Consider the following 25567-nt stretch of genomic DNA (forward strand, 5'->3'; position numbering starts at 1 on the left):
ATATATCTTCCAGACAGACTGTACCTCTGTTCTGATATTTTTCCATTTCATGGTTTAAATTACCAAGGGCAAATTTATTTCATTTATTCAATTTTCAGAGTTGAGGGTGTGTCAGAATAATCAATATTTCTCGTATGTATTTACTGCCTATAACTACAACCCTGAAGTGTACCCATTGTAATTAAATTTTTGCTGTTGAAGAAACTGAGGTGCAGAGAAATGAAATGAAATGCACTACGGCCATACGGCCATAAGTGAACAAGTCTGAATTAATATTCCAATGTTTTTGGCTTATTCTGTGCTCTTGTTATTATACCACACTATTGTCTTTCTAAGTCTCAGTGTATTATTTGTTCCCATGTGCATCAAAAGGAATGGGTAACAATCATGGGATTTTCTTTAAGTTCTATAGATACACTCCAGGAAGACAATACTACACTTAATTAGTAAAATAACCTCAAGACCTCAGCAAGAAGAGTTACTTTCCCTGGATAAATTCCTAAAAAAGGAACTGTTTAATAAAATTGTCTACATGTTTTATCAAGCTTTTGTTATTAGAATATTGTCATTCAGATAACTTGTGCCTACCAAATAACCTAATTCCAACCAGAGTATGAAGTGTCTGTTTCTTTTAGTACCACTAATAATGTTACTCATATAGTGCTTACTATGAATAGTGCACAGTTTTAAGTATTTGTTGTACATTAACTTATTGGATGCCCTGATAGCTTTTCCTTTCATAGATAAAGAATACCAAGGCACAGAGGCTAAATTACTTGCCCAACATCCTGCACCTAAGTGGAAATAGTGGAACCTAGGCAGTCTTGGATCACTGATGTTAACACTAACTATTATCAGTCTCTTTAATTTTATAGACAAAAATATTTCAATTATTTCAATTTATACTTATTATTTAAGTAGATAATCTATTTTTCTTTTTCAATTCTTCCTCCATTCCTTCCCTCCTTTTCCCTCCTTCCCTCTCTTCTTCCCTTATTTCCTTTCTTGCATTCTTCTTTTCTATCTGAACATGCTTTTCCACTTTGTAACATTAACATATCAGTTAATATCCTTTGTCTATAATTTCTTTACATGTTCATTTTGAGATATTGAATTATAAAAAGTCTGTTGTGTCATGGATACTAAGATGTTGTGTGCTATAAACGTAAATATTTTAAATTGACTTTAACCTCATTTTTTACTATATATTTGACATATAGAAATTTTAAAATCCTTATTTAATGAAATCTATGACTTTTTCCATTTATTTTTAGTCATTGTAGAAATGTTATCATCATCACCATACCTAAATAATAAAAATATTGGCTATAATACTTTTTGAGAAAGTTTGTTTTCGAATTTTTCATCTAGAATTTATTTTGGTATATGACATGAAGATTCAAGGAAGGCAATTTTTTCATTTTGTAACACTGTTTGGATCCATTATTTTTCTCATGTCATTTCCATCAGTTCAATAGGATTTGGTAAAGAGAAGAGGTAAAAAACCATAAGCTTAGTTGTCACCTTGAACAAGAAAGCTTATTTTTTAAAAACCTAATTATTCATTTTCTTATTCTTTTTTTAGTAGCCTTATTTTTTACTATTTAATTGCTAATTTTTATTTTTAAATTTAAATTAAATTAATTAACATATAATGTATTATTAGTTTCAGAGATAGAATACACTGATTTATCCATCTTATATTACCCTATACCCATTCATTCTTTAGTAGTATGCTCTAGCCTCCATGTATTTGAGTTCTTTCCAAATTTCCTCTTCTGATTGATTTCAAATTTCAAATATTGGGATCTATAAATATGCAAGAAATCATCCTCATCTTTTGGTACTGGTTGAGACCTGATTTGTGACCCTAAATGTAATCTATTCTGGAGAATGTTCCAGGTGCATTAGAGAAGAATGTGTATTCTGTTGCTTTAGATTGGAATACTCTGTATATATATGTGGAGTCCATCTGGTCCACTGTGTCATTCAAAGTCTTTGTTTCCTTGTTGATCTTCTTCTTAAATGATCTGTGCAGTGGTGTGAATGGGGTCTTAAAGTCCCTTACTATTATTATATTATTATCAATGGTTTTCATTCATTTTGTTAATTGGTTTTTATAAAGGGCTGCTCCCATGATAGGAACATAAATATTTACATTGGTTGGATCATTTTTCTTATCATGTTCAGTTAGTCAAGATATATTACATCATTATTTTTATGCAGTATTCAATGATTCATGAGTTGTGTATAATACCCACTGCTCATAATAACATGTGCCTCCTTATTGCCCGTTACCCAGTTATACCATTTCCCAACCCCCTCCCTTCTGTAACCCTCAGTTTGTTTCCCTGAGTTCAGAGACTTTTATGGTTTGTCTCCCTCTTTGATTTCTTCCCATTCAGCTTTCCCACCCTTCCCCTATGATCTTCCATGTTATTCCTTATATTCCACCACTAAGTTAAACCATACGATAAATGTCTTTCTCTGCTTGATTTATTTCACTTAGCATAATCCTTTCTACTTCCATCCATGCCGATGGAATGGGAGAAGATATTTGCAAATAACATTTCACATAAAGGGCTTTTTATCCAACATCTATGAAGAACTTATCAAACTCAACACCCAAAAAACAAATAATCCAGTCAAGAATTGGGCAGAAGACATGAACAAACTCTTCTCCAAAGAAGACATGCAAATAGTTAACAGACGCATGAAAAAACTCCACAAAGTCACTAGTCATGAGGGAAATACACATCAAAATTAAAATGAAATTCCACATCACACCAGTTAGAAGGGCAAAAATTACAAGAAAGGAAACAACAATTGTTAGAGCTCTTGTTGATTAGACACTTTAATTATGATATACTGCCCTTTCTCATCTCTTATTACAGTCTTTGGTTCAAAATCTAATTTGTCTGATATGAGGATTGCTACCCCAGCTTTCTTTTGAGTTCCGTTAGAATTATAAAATGTTTTCAAACCCTTCACTTTCAGTCTGGAAGTGTCTTTGGATTTAAAATGAGACACTTGTAGTCAATATATTGACAGGCCTTGCTTTTTTATCCAATCTGATATCCTTTGTCTTTTGATTGGGGACATTTAGTTCATTTATATTCAGAGTAATAATTGACAAATATATGTATTGTATTACCTTTAAAGTCACTGTTGTATATTGCCTCTGTTCCATTATGGTCTGTGTTACTTCTGGTCTTTCTCTTTTTGCTTAAAGGATTCTCTTTAATATTTCTTTAATATCTCTTTAATCTCTTTAATATTTCTTGCAGAGCTTGTTTAGGGGTCACATATTCTTTTAGTTTCTCTTTGTCCTGAAAACTTTTTATCTCTTCTTTTTTGAATGACAGTCTTATTGGGTAAAATATTGGTGGCTGCATATTTCTTTTTCATTTCACACACTCAGTATATCCTTTTATTATTATTATTTTTTAAGTTTCTTTTCAGTGTACCAGAATTAATGGTTTATGTACCACATCCAGTAAATCTTTATACCACTTTCTGGCCTGCCAGGTCTGCATGGAGAAGTCTGCTGCAGTCTAATGTTTCAACCATTGTAGATTGAGGACCTCTTGTCCTGAGTGGCTTTCCTGATGCTTTCTTTGTCTCCGAGGTTTGTAAATTTGACTATTATATGTCAAGGTGCTGACATATTTTTATTGATCTTGAAGGGGGTTGTCTGTGCTTTCTGGAGTTGAATACCTGTTTCCTTCCCCACATCGAGAAGTTCTAAGCTATAATTATCTTCAATATAACTTCTGCCCATCTCTCTCTTTCCTCTTCTTCTGGGGTTCTAATTATTTTAAGATTATTTCACTTTATGCTATTACTAACCTCTGGAATTTTACCCTCATGATTCAGTAGTTGTTTATCTCTCTTTTTCTCAGCTTATTTATTCTCCATCATTTTGTCTTGTATATCAATAATTCTGTCTTCAGCAGTTAGATCTCAATTTTTAATGGCATCATTAATAGCCTTTTTATTTTGACTTTTTAAAATCATAGTATGTTAGTCACCATACACCACATAATTAGTTTTTGATGTAGTGTTTCAAAATTCAAAGTTTGCATATAACACCCAGTAATCCAGCCAATACATGTCCTCCTTAATACCCATCATTAGGCTAACCCATCTCCCATCCCCCTCCCCTCTAAAACCCTCAGTTTGTTGCTCAGAGTCCATAATCTGTCATGGTTTATCTCTCCCTCTGATTCCCCCCCTTCATTTTTCCCTTCCTTCACCTAATGTCCTCCATGTTATTCCTTATGTTCCACGAGTGAGTAAACCATATGATAATTGACTTTCTCTACTTGACTTATTTCACTTAGCATGATCTCCTCCAGTTCCATCCATGTTGATGCAAAAGTTGGGTATTCATCCTTTCTGATGGCTGAGTAATATTCCATTGTATATATGGACCAGATCTTTATCCATTCATCTGTTGAAGGGCATCTCAGTGTCTCCCACAGTCTGGCTATCGTGGATGTTACTGCTATGAACATTGGGGCATGTATGTCACTTCTTTTCATTACATCTGTATCTTTTGGGTAAATACACAGTAGTACAGTTGCTTAGTCATAAGGTAGCCCTATTTTCAATTTTTGAGTAATCTCCACACTGTTTTCCAAAGTGGGTGCACCAACTTGCATTCCCACCAACAGTGTAAGAGGGTTCCCCTTTCTCCACAACCTTTCCAACATTTGCTGTTTCTTGCCTTGACAATTTTTGTTATTCAAACTGGTGTAAGGTGGTATCTCAATGTGGTTTTGATTTTAATTTCCCTGATGATTAATGATGATGAACATTTTTTCATGTGTCTGTTAACCATTTGTATGTCTTCTTTGGAGAAGTGTCTCTTCATGTCTTCTGGTCTACTTTTGAAAGTCATTATTTGTTTTTTGGGTGTTGAGCTTGAGAAATTCTTTATAGATCTTTGATATCAGCCCTTTGTCTGTAGTGTCATTTGTGAATATTTTCTCCCATTGGTGGGTTACCTCTTTGTTTTGTTGACTGTTTCCTTTACTGTGCAGAAGCTTTTTTAACATGATGAAGTACCATAAGTTCATTTTCACTTTTGTTTCCCTTGTCCTTAGAGACTTTCCTTGAAAGAAGTTGCTGTGGTCAATGTCGAAGAGGTTATTGCCTATATTCTCCTCTAGGATTTTGATGGATTCCTGTCTCATATTAAGGTCTTTCATCAGTTTTGAGTTTGTCTTTGTGCATGGTGTAAGACAATGTTTGAGTTCCATTCCTCTGTGATAACTGGCCAATTCTTCCAGCAGCATTTATTGAAGAGACTGTCTTTTTCTATTGGATTTTTTTTATGTTTTGTTGGAGTTTATTTGACCATAGAATTGAGGGTCCATATCTGGGCTCTCTATTCAGTTCCATTAGTCTATGTGTCTGTTTTTGTGCCAGTACCATGCTGTCTTGGTGATCACAGCTTTGATACAGCTTTCAATCAGGCATGTGATGCCCCCAGCTTTGTTTTGCTTTTTCAACATTTCCTTAGTGATTTGGGTCTTTTCTCGTTCTGTATAAATTTTAATGTTGTTTGTACCAACAGCTTGGAAAATGACATTGATATTTTTATCACAATGGCATTGAAAGTCTGCATTGCTCTGGGCATTACAGATGTTTAAACAATGCTTATTCTTCCAATCCATGAGCATGGAATGCTTTTCCACCTTTTTGTGTCTTCTTCAATCTCTTTCATGAGTATTATGTAGTTCCTTGAGTATAGATGCTTTACTTCTTTGGATAGGTTTATTCCAATGTATCTTATGGTTTTTGATGCTATTGTAAATGGAATCGATTCTCTAATTTCTCTTTCTACCATTTCATTGTTAGTGTATAAGAAAGCAACTGATTTCTGTGCATTGATTTTGTATCCTGCCACATTACTGAATTCCTTCATGAGTTCTAGTAATTTGAAGATGGAGTCTGTTGGACTTTCCACAAGAAGTATTATGTCATCTGTGAAAACAGAGGGTTTGACTTCTTCTTTGCCAATTAGAATACCTTTTATTTATTTTTGTTGTCTGATTGCTGTTGCTAGGACTTCTAGTACTATGTTGAACAATAGTGGCAAGAGTGGGCATTCTTATCGTGTTTCTGATCTTATGGGAAAGACTCTCAGCTTTTCCCCATTGAAAATGAAATTCGTTGTGGGTTTTTCAGAGATGAATTTTATGTAGTTGAGGAATGTTCCTTCTATCCCTATATGCTGAAGAGTTTTAATCAGGAAAGGATGCTGTATTTTTACTTGATTAGATTTAATTCTTTTGCTTCTCCAGAAAGGGACTCTCTCTTGTCTTCTATGTTTTTTTTTCAGGCCCAACTACTATCATTATAATCATTATTTTATACTTTAGTTCCAACATCTTACTTATATCCACATTGAGTAAGTCAGTGTGGCAGTCAGTATTGGCAGTCAGTACTGCCTCTTGTTTCTTTTTTGAGGTGAGATTCCCATCTTGTCATTCTTGAAGAAAGTGGTTGCTTTTTTATTTGTAGAATTCCAGCAATTCTTTTCTTAGATGTCCAGTTTAGTTCACAGGTGTTCAGAAGGATTTGATAGGTATCTAGCTGAATTCCTGGAACCAGACAAAACTAAGGTCTCCTATTCATTCATCATCTTTGAAAGTCTCTTATTCTTTTTATTACAAGTTTCTTACCTGATCTGCTAAGATTTTCTATTTCTTGAATACATTTTGGTCTTGTATATCTTCTTAGAAATGTAATACATATACCTATTTTCCCCTGTTAATAGCAAGGAATTGTACAATGTATTTCATCATTATTTCAAACATATCCCCTTCACCTGTGATTGAGTCTATTTAAGCAAAACTAAATTTCTGTCTTAATCTTGTTCTTCCCTTAAGTTTCAACTAAGTAATGTGCTTCTCACTAACAAAGTCATGCTCCTTCATTCACTGGAATGCTAATTTTATTTGGTTTCAAGTTATTTAAACAATATACTAGATATTTGGGGGAGAAATGGCAAAAAAAAAAAAAACCCTCACATGATCCATAAAGTGGGAAAAGAACTAAAGAAAATGTGCTTTGGGCCAAACTCACAGAAACTGAGAATAGAGTAGTGGTTAACAAAGATATGGTTAATGGGAAATGTGGAACTGTTGGCTAAAGGGTAAAAGTTCCAACAATAAGATCACCAAATTATGGGATCTAACATACAGCATGGTGATTATAGTTAATAATACTGTAATATATACTTGAAAGTTGTTAAAGGAGGGGAGGTTGGCAAGATGGCAGAGGAGTAGAGGACCCCATTTCAACTGGTCCCCTGAATTTAGCTGGATATCTATCAAACAATTTTGAACACCAAGGAAATCAGACTGAGATTTAGAAATATATATCTGAGGGCGCCTGGGTGGCTCAGTGGGTTAAGTCACTGCCTTCAGCTCAGGTCATCATCTCAGGGTCCTGGGATCGAGTCCCGCATCGGGCTCTCTGCTCAGCAGGGAGCCTGCTTCCTCCTCTCTCTCTCTGCCTGCCTCTCTGCCTACTTGTAATCTCTCTCTGTCAAATAAATAAATAAATCTTTAAAAAAAAAAAAGAAAAAGAAATATATATCTGAATCTCTACAAGCAGAGAAGTGACTGCTTTTTGCAAGGCAGGACATGTGGAGTCATGAACCTGCAGGGAGATGTCAGAAGATAAACAGAAGAAGGAGGGAGCCTCCATAAGTTATCTCCTGGAAAGTGATATAACACTGGAGCACTAAATCAGAACCCTTAGAAATCTGCTGTGGTGAGAGACAGCCATCTCTGAAAGGGGTTCTGGAAATGAAAAGACAGTATTCTAGGTAGGGCATTGTGGTCTCGGGATACGAGGAGCCACAGAGAAAAAGGGAGTGCATGAATGAGTAGAGTGCCTGAATTAGTAGAGTGCCTGAGCAGTGCAGCCAAGTAGCAGGTTATGGTCAGCTAGCCCAGGAAGGTACTCTCAGCTTCAGTCACCACAAAACACAAGCTAAGCTGATCAATAATACCTCTTTTCCTGAGCAACATGAAAAAGTGTGGAACCTGCACCCACTACTGGTCAAAAACTCATAGAGCAGTAGAGATCCAGAAAAGACATTAAAGCAGTACCCCGACATGATCCAGGAGCTTTGGGTGCATGCACATGTGAGCTGTTAGCTCTTGTGTTTTTAGAGTCACAAAGGACAGTGGCACTCACAGACCCCAGGGAGTACCTCTGAGAGAGTTGTCGTGGACGCACACCCTGGGAGGCTGTGGTTTTTGGCTGCCCATTCAGAAGTAGAGACTGTTTGTCCTGGTGGGTTTATTCAAGAGTACAGACAGTGAATTTTCTGCTCTGGGACAGAAGTTTGAAAATGGTGAGGCCATTTTTCCTCTGATCATCTGGAGATGTGCAGAAAGCCTCCAGGGAACAAAAGCCACACAGAGAACCAGTTTCCACTAAGCCCATCCCCCTGACGGGGTGAGGCAACTCCACTCAGGCATGGTTACTTGAGAAACACCATGGCACACCCCTCCCACAGAAGACAGTCTGGGAGAACAGGTAGATGACAACCCTATGGATCCCACAAGACTGTAAAATTCCAATGCCAGGAAAAATAGTATATTGAGCTCCAGCTGTTGCATCATAACTTGTTTCTTTTTCAGATAGAATTCTCCTTTTTTTTCTTTTTTTATGATTTTTTTCTTTTTATCTTTTTTTTCAATTCAACTATATGCTTATTATATCAACTTCTATTTCTTTTCTTTTTTAAGATTTTATATATTTCTTTACTTCTCAGAAAGCAAGAGAGAGAGAGCACAAGCAGGGAGATCAGCTGGCAGAGGGAGAAGCAGGCTCCTGCTGAGCAAGGAGCCTGATGTGGGACTTGATCCCAGGACCTTGGGATCATGACCTGAACTGAACACAGACACTCAACTGACTGAGCCACCTAGGTGTCCCTCAACTTGTATTTCATAGTTGCTTTATAACTTGTATTTTTTCACACCTGTATTTTTTTTATAAATATATGCTTCATTTTAGTCTTTTTTCACACTATTCAATTTTATCTTTATAGATATATAGTTTTTGCATTTCTTGCAATTTTGGGAGGTAGTGTCTTCTAACACACAAACCAAAATTCACCCAGGAACAGGTGGAACACCCTGCTTTCTCCACACTGAGAGATTATAGTCCCTCTTCCCCTCCTCCCTTTTTTCTTTTTTTTTAATTTTTAATTTTATTCTTGTGTTTTATTTCAGCTTTGATTTTGGGTGCTGGTTTCCAACCACTCTGGATTTTGCTTGGGTGCATCTTGCTAGGGTCCTGGTTGATATTTTGGACTATGTTAATCTGCTCAACCATTCCTCAACAGAATGACTAGGAGGAGGAACTCTCAACAAAGAAACAGAGACAATGTCCTCCACCACAGAACTAATAGATATGGATATAAGCAAGTTTTCAGAAGTAGAATTCAGGATTGCAATCGTAAAGACAATATCTAGGCTTGAAAAAAAGTGTTAGTGACAACATAGCATCTCTAAAGACAGAAATGAGATGTACTCAGGCCGAACTTAAAAATGCTATAGTTGAAATGCAGTCTAAAGTTAATACTCTAACGGCCATGGTAAATGAGGCAGAACAAGTCAGTGATCTAGGAAGTTGAGGAAAACAGAGATAAGCAGCTAGAAGCACATGAAAAAAGGCTTGGAAAGATTAATGATACCATAACATGATCCAAAATCAGAATTATTGGTATCCTGGAGAGACTGGAGAGAAAGAGAGGGCTTGATGAATTTTTGAGCAAGTAATAGCTGAGAAATCCCCCCGTCTGGAAGGAAAAAGACATTCATGTCCAAGAGACAGAGAGGACCCCTCCCAAGATCCATAAAAATAGGTAAGCGCTCCAACATATAATAGTGAAGCTTGCAAACCTTAGAGAAAAGGAAACTATCCTGAGAACAGCTAAGGAGAGAAGGTTACTTACATACAGAAGGAGGAATATCAGAATAACATCAGACCTTTCCACAGGAACATGGCAAGCCATAAATGGCTGGCAAGACATATTAAGTGTACTAAATGAGGAAAACATGCAGCCAAGAATAATTTATCCATCAAGGCTGTTATTTAGGATGGGTGGAGAGATAAAGAGCTTTCAGGACAGGCAGAACTTGAAAGATTATGTGACCACTAAACCAGCTCTGCAAGAAATATTAAGGGGGATGCTGTAAGGGAAGAAAGACCCCAAGAGTCACATAGACTAGAAAGAAAGAGAAAATCCTCAGAAACAAAGACTTTGCAGGCAATACAATGGCACTAAATTCATATTTTTCAATAGATTCTTTGAATGTAAATGGGTTGAATGTTCTCATTAAAATACAAAGGGCATCAGATTGGACAAAATCAGGACCCATCCCTATGCTTTTTACAAGAGACTCATTTGGAACCTAAATACACCTCCACATTGAAAGATTTAGAAACATTTACCATGCCATTGGACCTCAAAAGATAGAGTAGCAATCCTCATATCAGACAAATTAGATTTTAAAGCAAAGACTTTAGTAAGAGAGGTAGAGGGACACTATATTACACCTAAAAGTCGTATCCTACAAGAAGATCCAACAATTTTAAATATTTATGCCCCAACATGGGAATAGTCAATTATATAAACCAATTAATAATCAAAACAAAGAAACATATTGGTAATTATACATTGATAGTGGGAGACTTCAACAACACACTCACAGCAAGGGACAGATCATCTAAGCAGAAGATAAACAAGGAAGTGAGAGGTGTGAGTGACATATTGGACCACATTGATATATCAATCAAATCAATATTGATTTATATATTGTAGATATATAAAAAACATTCCATCCTAAAACAACAGAATACTCATTCTTCTCGAGTGCGCAAGGAACTTTCTCCAGAATAGATTACATACTGGATCACAAACCAGGTGTTAACCGTTACCAAAAGATTGAGATTATTCCCTGCATAATTTCAGAGCACAATGCTTTGAAACTGGAAATAAACCACAAGAAGAATTTTAGAAGGAATGCAAACACTTGGAGGTTAAAGAGCATCCTGCTAAAAAATGAATGGGTCAACCAGGAAATTAAAGAAGAACTTAAACAATTCATGAAAACCAATGAAAACAAAAGTATATCAGTTCAAAACCTATGGGATAGTGCAAAGACAGTCCTTAGAGGAGCTACATAGCCATACAAACTTCTCTCAAAAAATTAGAAAAAACACAAATGCACAAGCTAACTTTACACCTAAAGGACCTGGAGAAAGAATAGCAAAATAAGCTTAAAACAAATAGGAGAAGAGAAATAGTAAAGATTAGAGCAGAAATCAATGAAGTGGAAACTAGAAGAACAGTAGTACAGATCAATGAAACTATAGGCTGGTTCATTGAAAGGATTACTAAGATCGATAAACCTCTCACCAGATTTATCCAAAAGAAGAGAGAAAGGACTCAAATTAATAAAATCATGAATGAATGGGGACAGATCATGACTAACACCAAGGAAAGGGAGACAATTATTAGAACTTATTACCAGCAGCTATATACCAACAAATTAGGCAATCTGGAAGAAATGGATGCATTTCTGGAAACTTACAAACTACCAGGACTGAAAGAGAAAGAAACAGGCAAAGTGAACAGAGCAATAACCAGCAAAGAAATTGAAACAGTAATCAAACAGCTCCAAAAAAAAAAAAAAAAACCCCAAAACTTACAAAATTCCAGGGCCAGATGGCTTCCCAGTGGAATTCTATGAAACATTTATAGATGAAACCATACTTATTCTACTGAAGCTGTTTAAAAAATAGAAATGGAAGGGAAACTTCCAAACTCATTCAATGAGGCCAGCATTACCCTGATCCCAAATCCAAAGACCTCCACCAAAAAGAGAATTACAGACCAATATCCCTGATGAATATGGATGTCAAAATACTCAACAAGATCATAGATAATAGGATCCAAAAATACATTAAAGGTATTATTCGCCATGACCAAATGGGGTTTGTCCTTGGTCTGCAGGGGTGGTTCAACATTCACAAATCAATCAACATGATATAGCACATTAATAAATGAAAAGACAAAAACCATATGATCCTCTCAACTGATGCAGATATGGCATTAGACAAAATACAGCATCCTTTCTTGATTAAACATCTTCAAAGTGTAGGGATAGAAGGAACATACTTCAATATAATAAAAGCCATCTATGAAAAGCCCGGAGCAAATATCATTGTCCATGGGGAAAAGCTGAGACCCTTTCCCTTAAGGTCAGGAACATGACAGTGATGCCCACTCTCCACTATTGTCCAACATTGTACTAGAAGTCCTAGCCTTAGTGATGAAGTTCTAGAACCTAGGCGAGGTTCAGTGGGGTGAGGTCCAGAGCCAATGACCAAGAAAGAATTCTTGAGACATCTTTGGTGCAAAATGGTGGTTTATTAAAGCACAGGGACAGGACCCGTGGGCAGAAAGAGCTGCTACCCAGGTTGTGAGGGATGGCAGGTTGTGTACCCTGCTGTTGGGGGAAGGTGAGGGAAAAGGGGGTTTCAACGGAGCTTTCATATGCTAAAGAGGGCCTACAAGGATACTGGATGTCTTGTGGCTTGATCAGTGTTGTCTTTTGGCAATCCATTAACATCAAGACAGTTGGGAGATTCCTGGCGGGATATCATATTTCTGCTAACAAGCGTCTTTGTTAGTGAGATTTAGGTTCAGAAGAGATTTAACTATATTTACATTTCCTTCTACCTCAACATCCTTCACTTTTGTTTATGGTGGAGAGGGAGACATTAGGGCTTGAAGAACTGAGTTATTTGCCTCTGGAAATTGTGCTATTGATAAGGTAACTTCTTTGTTTGTAGATCTCTAGGACATTTGTAAACCAAGGGAGACTCCAGTCCTGCAGGATTGTGATCTCTGCGAGTTAGCTATTTGTTTCACATCTATGGCAGTCAGGGGTGCCTGAGGAATATCACACATATTACCAAGGCGGGGGGGTGTGGGGGGGTGCAAGGTGCCAGCTTTTGCTTTTTCCTCAGCCAGCCTCCTGCTCCCTCATCATTAGCAATTAGACAATAAAAAGAAATGAAAGGTATTCAAATAGAGAAAGAATAAGTCAAACTCTCTTCCCAGATGTCATGATACTTTATGTATAAAACCCCAAAAACTCCACCTTCAAAATACTAAATGATGAAGTCCCAGAACCTAGGTCAGGTTTGGTGGGGTGAGGTTCAGAGCCGATGGCTAAGAAAGAATTCTTAAGATGTCTCTGGTGCAAAAAGGTGGTTTATTAAAGCACAGGGACAGGACCCGTGGGCAGGCAGAGATGCAGCTGCCCCAGGTTGTGAGGGATGGCAGGTTATGTACCCTGCGGTTGGGGGAGGGTGAGGGGAAGGAAGGTTTCAACGGAGTTTTCATATGCTAAAGAGGGCCTACAAGGTGCCAGGATATGGAGGCCTACCAGGCCTTGCCCTTGCTGCTTGATCAATGTTGTCTTTAGGCCAGCCATTACATCAAGATAGTTGGGAGATTCTTGGTGCAAATGTCACAATCCTGCTATCTATCATCTTTGTTAGTGAGATTTAGGTTTAGAAGAGACTTAACTATATTTACATTTCCTTCTACCTCATCCTCCTTCAATTTTATTTATGGTGGGGTGGGAGACATTAGGGCTTGAGGAACTGAGTTATTTGCCTCTGGAAATTGGGCTATTGATAAGGTAACTTCTTTGTTTGTAGATCTCTAGGACATTTGTAAGCCAAGGGAGACTCCTGTCTTGCAGGATTGTGATCTCTGCAAGTTAACTATTTGTTTCTCATCTATGGCAGTCAGGGGTGCCTGAGGAATGCTACACATATTACCGAGGGGGAGCAGATGGAGAGGGGGTGCAAGGTGCCAGCTTTTGCTTTGTCTTCAGCCAGCCTCCTGCTCCTTCATCACTGAAGTCATACAGCAATTCAGTAACATGGCAGGGTACAAAATCAATGCAGAAAAATCTGTGGCATTTCTGTACACTATCAATGTAACTGAAGAAAGAGATATTAAGGAATCAATTCCATTTACACTAGCACCAAAAAACACAAGATACCCAGGAATAAGCCTAACTAAAATGGTAAAGGAGCTATTCTCTAGAAACTTCCAAACAGTTATGAAAGAAACTGAGAAAGACACAAAGAGATGGAAAAACATTCCATGCTCATGGATTGGAAGAATAAACATTTTTAAAATGTCTGTGCTTCCCAGAGCAATCTACACATTCAGTGCAATCCTTATGAAAATAGCATCAGCATTTTTTTGCAGAGGTGGAACAAACAATACTAAAATTTGGTTGGAACCAGAAATCGCAAGGGGACAGTTGAAAGAGAAAATCAAAGCTGAGCACCTCACAATGACTAACTTCAAGCTATATTGCAACCCTGTGATCAAGAAGACTGCATTGTATTTTCACAAAAACAGGCACATAGATCAATGGAACAGACTAGAGACCCCAGAAATGGACCCTTAACTCTATGGTCCACTGATCTTTGACAAACCAGGAAAGAATTCTCACTGGAAAATAGAAAGCCTCTTCAATAAATGCTGCTGGGAAAACTGGACGGCCACATGCAGAAGAATGAAACTGGACTATTCTGTTACACCATATACAAGGATAAACTCAAAATGGATGAAAGACCTCAATGTGAGATGGGAATCTATCAAAATCCTATAGGATAACATAGGCAGTAACCTCTTTGACATCCACCACTGCAACTTCTTTCAAGACATGTCTCTTCAGACAAGAAAAACAAAAGTGAAAAAGGAATTTTGGGGACTTCATCAAGATTAAAATCTTCTGCACAGCAAAGGAAACAGTCAAGAAAACAAAGAGGAAACCCACGGAATAGAAGATATTTGCAAATGACAGTACAGATAAAGGGCTGGTATGAAAGATCTATAAAGGATTTACCAGACTCAATACCCCAAAACCAAAAAGTCCAGTCAAGAATTGGGCAGAAGACATGAACAGACAGTTCTCCAAAGAAGACATAGAAATGGCTAATAGACACACATAAAAATGTTGAACATCACTAGCCATCAGGAAATTAGAAATCAAAACCACAATGAGATACCACCTTACACCAGTTAGGATGGCAAAAATTAACAAAACAGGATACAACAAATGTTGGTGAGCATATGGAGAAAGGGGAATTCTCTTACACTTTTGGTGGGAATGCACGCTGCTGATACAGCCAATTTGAAAAACATTATGGATGTTCCTCAAGATGTTGAAACTAAAGTTACCCTACTAGTCAGCAACTGCATTACTAGGCATTTACCCTAAAGATACAGGTATAGTGAAAAGAAGGGGCACATGCACCCCAATGCTCATAGCAGTAAAGTCCACAATAACCAAACTGTGGAAGGAGACGAGATGTCCTTCAACAGATGAATGGATAAAAAGATATGGTTCATATATACAATGGAATATTACTCAGCCATCAGAACGAATGAGTACCCACCAGTTGCATTGACAAGGATGGAACTGAAGGGGATTATGCTAAGTGAAATATGTTAAGCAGAGAAAGACCATTACCATATGTTTTCACTCATATGGGGAACATAAGGAATAGCACAGAGGACCTCAGGGGAAGGAAGGGAAATCTGAAGAAATCAGAGAGGGTGACAAACCATGAGAGACTCTGGACTCCAGGAAACAAACTGAAGGTTACAGAGGGGAGGGGGTGGGCATGGGGAAACTTGGTGATGGTAGTAAGGAAAGCACGTGTTTTAAGTGTTGGAGAGGATGTGGAGAAAGGGGAACCCCCTTACACTGTTGGTGGGAATGCAAGTTGGTGCAGCCACTTTGGAAAACAGCATGGAGATTCCTTAAGAAATTAAAAATAGAGCTACCCTATGACCCTGTCATTGCACTACTGGGTATTTACCCTAAAGATAGAGATGTAGTGAAAAGAAGCACCATCTGTACCCCAATGTTCATAGCAGCAATGGCCACAATCACCAGACTGTGGGAAGAGCCAAGATTCCCTTCAACAGACAAATGGATAAAAAAGATACAGTCCATATATTCAATGGAATACTACACCTCCATCAGAAAGGATGAATACCCAACTTTTGTATTAACATGGGCGGGACTGGAAGAGATTATGCTGAGTGAAATAAGTCAAGCAGAAACAGTCAATTATCATATGTTTTCACTTACTTGTGGAACATAAGGAATAACATGGAGGACATTAGAGAAGGAAAGGAAAAGTGAATTGGGGGAAATTGGAGGGGCAGATGAACCATGAGAGACTATGGACTCTGAGAAACAAACTGAGGGTTTTGGAGGGGAGGGCAGTGTGGGGATAGGTGAGCCTGGTGGTGGGTATTAAGAAGGGCACCTATTGCATGGAGCACTGGGTGTGGTGCATAAAGAATGAATCTTGGAACACTGAAAAAATAAAATTTAAAAAAAAAAAGAATATCAGCTTTTACTCTGATATGTGCCTAATGGAATGGAAAGGCAAAATTGATTGCTATTGTTAATGTGCTGAGTGAGACTAATCTTAATAAATATGCACATAAAATTTTTAAAACGAGGACACATGTTGTGATGAGCACTGGGTGTTATTCACAAGTAATGAATCTTTGACCACTACATCAAATCTAATGATGTAGTATATGTTGGCTAACCGAACATAATAATAAAAAATAATTTAAAAAGGGAAGTTGCTAAAAGAGTGAATTTTAATCACAAAAGAAAATGCAATTTTGTGACAGGATGGAGGTGTTTGTTAATGCTATGGTTGTCATTTTTTAAAAATATGTAAATATATTAAACCAATAAGTTTTATATCTAATTTTATACAATGTTATGTGTCAATTATATTTCAATTAAGGTGGGGAAGTGGGGAAAACAGCAATGGCCAATACAACACTAAATCTCTGTCTGCTGTGCCTCAACTGTTGTCCCTATGGGGGAGCCCCTCTTTGGTAATGTTTTTCTTACAGTTTCTCAGAAACCATCCTTATATGGAGGAACTTCTGGATGATTCCTATTGATTGTTAATTCTGCTCTCTTAATAAAGAGTTTATAATAGAAAAAAATGTGCTTTGGGGACACACCAGGAAGAGTATGAGTGTGCTTTTGCCCTACTGTGCTCTTTGGTAAGGGACTTGTAAGAGAATCACATAGTAATGATTTATTTATTTGACTTGCTTCTTCAAAAATTTTATTTTTTTCCTCAAGTTTTTATTTAAATTAGAGTTAGTTACATTAGTTAATGTTAGTTAGTAACATTATTTTCAGGTATAGAATTTAATGATTCATTACTTACAAATAACACCCAGTGCTCATCACAGCAAGTGCTCTCCTTAATAACCATCACCCATTTAACACATTCCTCCCAACCACCTCTCCTCCAGCAATCCTCAGTTTGTTCTCTGTAGGCAAGAGTCTGTTTCATGGTTTGCATCTCTCTCTTTTCCCCTGTGTTTTCTGTTTTCTTAAATTCTACATATGAGTGAGATCATATGATATTTGTCTTTCTCTGATTTATTTCCCTTAACATAATACTCTCTAGCTCCAACCACATCATTGCAAATAGCAATATTGCATTATTCTTTTGGCTGAGTAATATTCCATTGTATATGCATATATACTATATCTTATTTATATGCTTATTTTTAATTTGACAGAGAGAGATCACAAGTAGGCAGAGAGGCAGGCAGAGAGAGAGGGGGGAAGCAGGCTCCCTGCTGAGCAGAGAGCCCAATGATGTGATGATGCGGGGTGGGGGGTGTGCTCAATCCCAGGATCCTGAGACCATGACCTGAGCTGAAGGCAGAGGTTTAACCTACTGAGCCACCCTGGCGCCCCCTTTATATGTCTTTTTAAAATGTCCATTCATCAGTCAATGGACATTTAGGCTGTCTGTATAGTTTGTTCCTCTTATTTTTTGTATCCTATTAACCATACTATGTTTATTTAAGTTTTTATTTAAATTCCAGTTAGTTAACATACAGGGTAATATTGCTTTTGTGTATGTAATATAGTGATTCAACATTTCCATACAACACTGCACAAACACAGTCCTTAATCTCAATCATCTATTTCACCCATTCCCCCCACCCACCTCCCCTCCAGCAAGGATCAGCCTGTTCTCTACAGTTAAGAGTCTGTCTCCTGGTTTGCCTCTCTCTTTTCCTCCCTTTGCTCATTTGATTCTCCCAAACTCCACCTATGAGTGAAATCATATGGCCCTTGTCCTTTACTGACAACTGACTTATTTTGTTTAGCATAATCTCTCTAGCTCCATCCACATCATTGCAAATGGCAAGATTTCATTCTTTTCATTTATTCTTTATCCATTCAACTGTCAATGGACACTTGGGCTATTTCCATAATTTGGCTATTGTAGAGAGTGCTGCCATAAACAGTGGGGTGCATGTATCCCTCTGAATTAGTATTTTTGTATTCTTTGGTAAATACTCAGTAGTGAGATTGCTGGATCATAGGGTAATTCCATTTTAACTTTTTGAGGAATCCTCATACCTTTTTCCACAGTGGCTGCACCAATTTGCATTTCCACCAAGAGTTCAAGAGGGTTTACCTTTTTTCACATGATCACCAATACCTGTTGTTTATTGTGTTGTTGATGTGAGCCATTCTGGCAGGTGTGAGGTGATAAATCATTGTAGTTTTGATTTGTATTTCCCTGATGATCAGTAATGTTCAGCATTTTTTTTATGTGTTCATTGACAATCTGCATGTCTTTTTTGGCAAAATGTCTATTCATGTCTTCTGCCCATTTTTTAATTGTATTGTTTAAAACGGATTAAAGACTTAAATGTGAGACCTGAAACCATAAAAATCCTAGAAGAGAACACAAGCAGTAACTTCATTGACATGGGCCATAGCAACTTCTTTCTAGATAGGTCTCCTGAAGTAAGGGGAAAAAAAATAAAAGTAAGCTATTGAAACTCCATCGAAGTAAAAGCTTCTGCACAGCAAAGGAAACAACCAACAAAACTAAAAGACAACCTATGGAATAGGAGAAGATATTTAAAAATGATATATCTGATAAAGGATTAGTATCCGAAATATATAAAGAACTTGTAAAACTCAACACCAAACCAAACCAAACCAAACAAAATACTCAGGTTAATCATACTATATAAATCCATTCCCCTATTGATAGACATCATCTAGATGAATATTTTTTCTTATTTTGAGATTTATTAAGGTATTTGCAGCCTAATGACTTTCAAGTGCTGTTAAATGTTGGCTGGATACTGGAGGGTAAAATGTATTTTATGCATGGTATAAATCAGACTTAGAAATTATATACTAATTTGAAATTATTTGTTCTATTTTTCCAGGGCTATGTCTATTTATTTCTCTTTCTTAATCTTAAATTGGGTAAATATCTTAATGTCTGCCATCAAAATAGTGTTCTCATCAATCTCTACCTTTAGTATCCCCCCCAAAATACCTTCTGATTTTTAAAAACTTATAAATGCACACCATTCTATAAAAGCTATCAGAAAATTTAAATTTTTATTTTAAAAGTGAAAGGAATAGGTATTCATAATTTCAGCACTAAGTAATACCCACAATTAATGTATCAGTGCATAGCGTTCCAGATTTCTATTTGCACATACACTTAAAGAGAATTTACCTATACAAACTGTTTAAAAAGAATTTTAAAATAAAAAATGTATTTATTTTCTCTTTTGGTATTGAAGCATACATCCTTGTATCATTTCTAAATAAACAGAAATATACAAAGCTGAAAATGAAAATACTGCGATTTCCCTTATAATTACTATTTATTCCATGCATACCTTTAAGGATACTTTATATCGGATGAATTAACCACTCTTTTTTTACACACAATACATAGTATTTTGTTGTATATATTTCACCAATGTTGTGTAAACATGCTGATTATCTTTAAAAATAATTTTAAGATGCCACAGTGCATATATATTTTATACATGTATATTTTTGCATTCTTATCTCATTATTTCATAGGGAGGTATCGAAAGAAGGCATTTCTAAATAAAGGTGGAAATATTTAAAATGATATATATTTTCAAATTGTGTTCTGATTACAGTAATTTACACTTCGACTGACATGAGAGTGTATTTTCTCAGCTCTCAGATGACAATAAGGCTTATCATTATTTTTCATATTTACAGTATGATAAGGCAGAATTAGAATCTCGTTATTTTAATAGAATTTCTTTATTTATAAGCGAGCTTAAGCATTCATTTTTCACCCACTGGCTTTGGGCTTTTGTAAAATGCATGCTCTAGCCCAGCCTGCTATGCATGCTCTAGCCCCTTCCCCCACTGGGGCTGTTATTCTTTTCCTTTTTGCTTAGTCAGAGTTCTTTTTCATTTTTCGTCTTTTACATGGGGCGAATTTGATTCAGGCTTTCATCCTTTCTCGCCTAAGAGACGGCATATGTATTTTCGTATTTAATATATTCTCCATTGGTCTTTTAATGCCCTCAGAAGCTGGCTCCTTTCCTCTCTCCCTCCCTCCTTCCTCTCTTTTCTCTTTGTTTCTATCTCTCTTTCTCTCTGTCTGTCTGTCTCTCTCCTTCTTTTTTTCCCCCCAGTTCAGAAGTTTTTAATTTTGAACGAGTCGAATCTATCATTCTGGGCCTGGCGCCGCGTCAGCAGAGGGGGCGGGGAGGCGAGCGCGGAACTGGGGAAGGGGAGGGGCGGGGAGGAGCGGGCAGAGCCGTTGCAGGAGTTGCTGGGAACGCGCGCGGTGTGATCACTCGGCGGCGGAGGAGGCCCAGGGACGTGAACGCCGACTCTTCTCCCGCGGCCTACAGAGTCTTCTCCCCATCAGAGGACCGGGAAACCGCAGTTTTCATCACAGAGGTACCGTGCTCTGCGTTCCCCGCCTGGCCCGGCCCAGCCTGCTGTGGCGGCGCCTCCTTCCTTCCTTCTTCCCTCGCTCTCTCTCTCGCCCGCCCGCGCCTTCCCTGTCTGCCTGCGTCACTGCGTCCGCCATGGCTGAGAACGGCGAGAGTAGCGGCCCCCCGCGCCCCTCCCGCGGCCCTGCTGCGGCCCAAGGCCCTGCCTCTGCCCCGGCCGAGCCCAAAATCATCAAAGTCACTGTGAAGACCCCCAAAGAGAAAGAGGAGTTCGCGGTGCCCGAGAATAGCTCAGTCCAGCAGTTTAAGGAAGCGATTTCGAAACGCTTCAAATCCCAAACCGATCAGCTAGTGTTGATTTTTGCCGGAAAAATCTTGAAAGATCAAGATACCCTGATCCAGCATGGCATCCATGATGGACTGACTGTTCATCTTGTAATTAAAAGCCAGAACCGACCTCAGGGCCAGTCCACACAGCCTAGTAATGCCGCGGGAACTAACACTACCTCCGCGTCGACTCCCAGGAGTAACTCCACATCTATTTCCACAAATAGCAACCCGTTTGGGCTGGGGAGCTTGGGAGGACTTGCAGGCCTTAGCAGCCTGGGCTTGAGCTCGACCAACTTCTCTGAGCTCCAGAACCAGATGCAGCAGCAGCTCCTGTCCAGCCCTGAGATGATGATCCAAATCATGGAAAATCCCTTTGTTCAGAGCATGCTTTCAAACCCCGATCTAATGAGGCAGCTCATTATGGCCAATCCACAGATGCAGCAATTGATTCAGAGAAACCCAGAAATCAGTCACCTGCTCAACAACCCAGATATAATGAGGCAGACCCTCGAAATTGCCAGGAATCCGGCCATGATGCAAGAGATGATGAGAAATCAAGATCTGGCTCTCAGCAATCTTGAAAGCATCCCAGGTGGCTACAATGCCCTACGACGCATGTACACTGACATTCAAGAACCCATGCTGAATGCTGCACAAGAGCAGTTTGGGGGTAATCCATTTGCTTCAGTGGGGAGCAATTCCACCTCCGGGGAAGGTACACAGCCTTCCCGCACAGAAAATCGGGATCCACTACCCAATCCATGGGCACCACCACAGGCTACCCAGAGTTCTGCAACCACCGGCACAACCACAAGCAGTGGCAGTGGGTCTGGCAGTAGCTCCAGCAGTGCTACCGGGAACACTGTGGCTGCAGCGAACTATGTCGCCAGCATCTTCAGTACCCCAGGAATGCAGAGCTTGCTGCAACAGATAACTGAAAATCCCCAACTGATCCAGAATATGCTGTCTGCACCCTACATGAGAAGCATGATGCAGTCACTGAGCCAGAATCCAGATTTGGCTGCACAGATGATGCTGAATAGCCCCGTGTTTACTGCAAATCCTCAGTTGCAGGAGCAGATGCGTCCACAGCTCCCAGCTTTCCTGCAGCAGATGCAGAATCCAGACACACTGTCAGCCATGTCAAACCCAAGAGCAATGCAGGCTTTAATGCAGATCCAGCAGGGGCTACAGACATTAGCCACTGAAGCTCCTGGCCTCATTCCAAGCTTCACTCCAGGTGTGGGGGTAGGGGTGCTGGGAACCGCTATAGGCCCTGTAGGCCCAGTCACACCCATAGGCCCCATAGGCCCCATAGTCCCGTTCACTCCCATAGGCCCCATTGGGCCCATAGGACCCACTGGCCCTGCAGGCCCCGGCTCCACTGGCTCTGGTGGTCCCCCTGGGCCCACTGTTTCTAGTTCTACACCCAGTGAAACCACTAGCCCAACATCAGAATCTGGACCCAACCAGCAGTTCATTCAGCAAATGGTGCAGGCTCTGGCTGGGGCAAGTCCTCCACAGCTGCCGAATCCAGAAGTCAGATTTCAGCAACAACTGGAACAGCTCAACGCAATGGGGTTCTTAAACCGTGAGGCAAACTTGCAGGCTCTAATAGCAACAGGAGGCGACATCAATGCTGCCATTGAGAGGCTGCTGGGCTCCCAGCCATCGTAATTACATTTCTGTACCTTGAAAGAATGTATCTTATTTTTGATAATGGCTCTTAAATCTTTAAACACACACAAAATTGTGCTTTGCTTTCATTTTGATTCTTTTAAAATCTGTCTAGTTATAAGTCTAATATGCATTTTAAGGTGGAGTCCATCCCTCTGTCCCTCCCTCCTGTATCTACCCATCCTTCCCCCTTCCCTCCTAACCCCTCCCCTCCCTCCTCTCCTCTCTCTTCCCTCCCCTCCCTCCCTCCTTTTTTCCTTCCTTCCTTCCTTCCTTCCTTCCTTCCCTCCCTGTTTTGAATGGTAGTAATTGTATTCAGTGCTGTTTCACTCAAAGGTGTTGCATGCAAACACTTCTCTTTATTCTGCATTTATTGTGATTTTTGGAAACCGGTATCAGCCTTCACAGTTGGGTAAATAAGTTTTGTCCTACAGATGTCCAATTTATTTGCATTTTAAACATTAGCCTATGATAGTAATTTAATGTAGAATGAAAATATTAAAAACAAGCAAATTACTGAAGCTCTCTAATTTGTGGTACAATATTGCTTATTGTGACTTTGGCATGTATTTTTGCTAGCAAAATGCTGTAAGATTTATACCATTATTTGCTCTTTTTTGCTATGTTTGTACACAGTACAGTAAGCACAATTGGAACTGTACATCTAGAATTATTACAACAGAATCTAAGCAGAATATGTGTAACCAAAATGAGAAAGAATATAAGAAATCTTCCTGGAGCTAGGTGTGTCTCACAGTTTTGTAGAATCTTACAGCATCTTTGATAACTCAGTGAAAATGTTGGCTAGGCAAGTTCAGTTAAAATATAGTAGAAATGTTTATCCTGGTATTTCTAAGTATACATTTAATTGTACAGAAAACTTACAGTGTGACATTGTGTCAACATTTTCAAATTAACTGTATATGACCTTAATTTTTGTGCAGCCTGAAGGATCAGTGTAGTAATGCCAGGAAAGTGCTTTTTACCTAAGACTTCCTTCTCAGCTTTTCCCATAAAGAGACCCTAATTAGCATTTTGATCTGTAATTGGAAATGTAACTTTCACTGAAAAGTGTCATGTGATGTTTGCATTACTTTTACTTGCTATGTATAAAGGAAACTGTATCTTTTCTCAGTTATTTCTCTTGTGCACAGGGAAAAATGCATTAAAAATGACTAAAAAAATAAAAAAAATTAAAAATGGATATATCTTTTTTTTTTTTTTTGCCTTCTGGCTCTAGGATCATATTTAGCAGGATTGCCCCACCCCAAGATTATATAAATCTTATCCTGTATTTCTTTAATTTTTATGGTTTTATTAAAAGAATTCCTTTGCCCTATCTGGAACTTTTCTGATGTGGGGTTTAGGAATTCTAACTTTTTTTTTATCCCCAAAGGGTTAGTCAGTTGTTAGCTAAAATTTTGTCTCACTGCCCACCACCCATTTGTTATGTCTCGTGTGTGTGTGTGTGTGTGTGTGTGTGTGTATAGACACAAACACTTCTGTGTTTAAATGCTCTTTAGTACCGCTGAATATTGTAGTCCCAGTCCATCAGCTATAGTTACTAAGTTAGAAATAGGACTTCATATCTTTTTGGATAAGTCCTCTTATTGATCTTTTTTTATTTTTATCTTTCACAGTTTTCTGGTGATCCTGACATGTTTATTTTACCAGAATAACTTTACAATTAGTAGCTCCCCCCAAATAAAATTTGATTGGTAAAAAAAAATTGATTGGTATTATCTTAAATTGATGGTAAGAACTATAGAATTGTAATGCTTTCCAGAGACATGATATGTTGCTTCATTTTTAAAAAGTTTTATGTCCTTCAACAAAGCTTTATGTATTTATGTCCTATATAATTTATGATAAATATATTCCTAGGAAAGACATATAGGAAACAATACTGTGATTGAGAGCTCTTATTCAGTGTGTTACCTATATGGCCATTTTTGCTGTATAGGGCAAGGATATATTTTTATAAATTAAGTTTAAATTGGCAGTTTACTGAAATATATTAATTGTGGAGATGTTCAGTTGATCCTTTGAATTATTACTGGTAAGCAGTCATGTCAATTATAACAATAATACGTTCTCCTTTTCAAAATTTATAAAATTGTTTCTGACTGCATGGGTTAATTAACACTTTCAGAACAGTCCTAAATAATAGAAGTGGCAATGGCATTCTCGTTTGTCATTTTAACCATAGTTAAACATTTAACTATGTTTGCTGCAGCAATTCTAAATTGCATTTTTAAAAAAGAAAAAGTATTCCTATAGGAAATGGTCAAATAAATTTGCAAAGTGCTGTATACTGTAGCCCCTCTTAGAAAGTCATTCTGCAATAAATACTGATTAGTAGTATTTTTTAAAGGAGAATGTTCTTCAGTTTAAAAGAATAAAAACTATTTGACTTTGTCTAATTCAACATTTCCCTAAGAAATACCTTTTTTTCTTTAAAACACACCTAATACATTTGGGCTATCGGTGTTCCTCAGATCGCCAAATTAGGAAATGGTGATTTATTATTTCAGTGCTATATGATGTTGGGTGTTTGAGATAATTACAAAGACAGAGTCTGCCATAATAAATTTAATAATTTTAATGACATGGATGATTTTATAGGGAAATAAATGCCAGAATTAAGACACTGGC

At 38.0% G+C, this 25567-nt stretch overlaps 1 protein-coding gene across 1 annotated transcript; it reads left to right on the forward strand.

The window, feature by feature from the left end:
- Nucleotides 1-20739: 20739 nt before the first annotated feature.
- Nucleotides 20740-24116, forward strand: UBQLN2 (ubiquilin 2). Its single transcript, XM_032330812.1, has one exon. The coding sequence runs from the start codon at nt 21041-21043 to the stop codon at nt 22910-22912; it is 1872 nt and encodes a 623-aa protein (XP_032186703.1). The 5' UTR covers nt 20740-21040; the 3' UTR covers nt 22913-24116.
- Nucleotides 24117-25567: the final 1451 nt, after the last annotated feature.

The sequence above is a fragment of the Mustela erminea genome, chromosome X (genome assembly GCF_009829155.1).
Source record: "Mustela erminea isolate mMusErm1 chromosome X, mMusErm1.Pri, whole genome shotgun sequence".
Taxonomy (NCBI): Eukaryota; Metazoa; Chordata; class Mammalia; order Carnivora; family Mustelidae; genus Mustela; species Mustela erminea.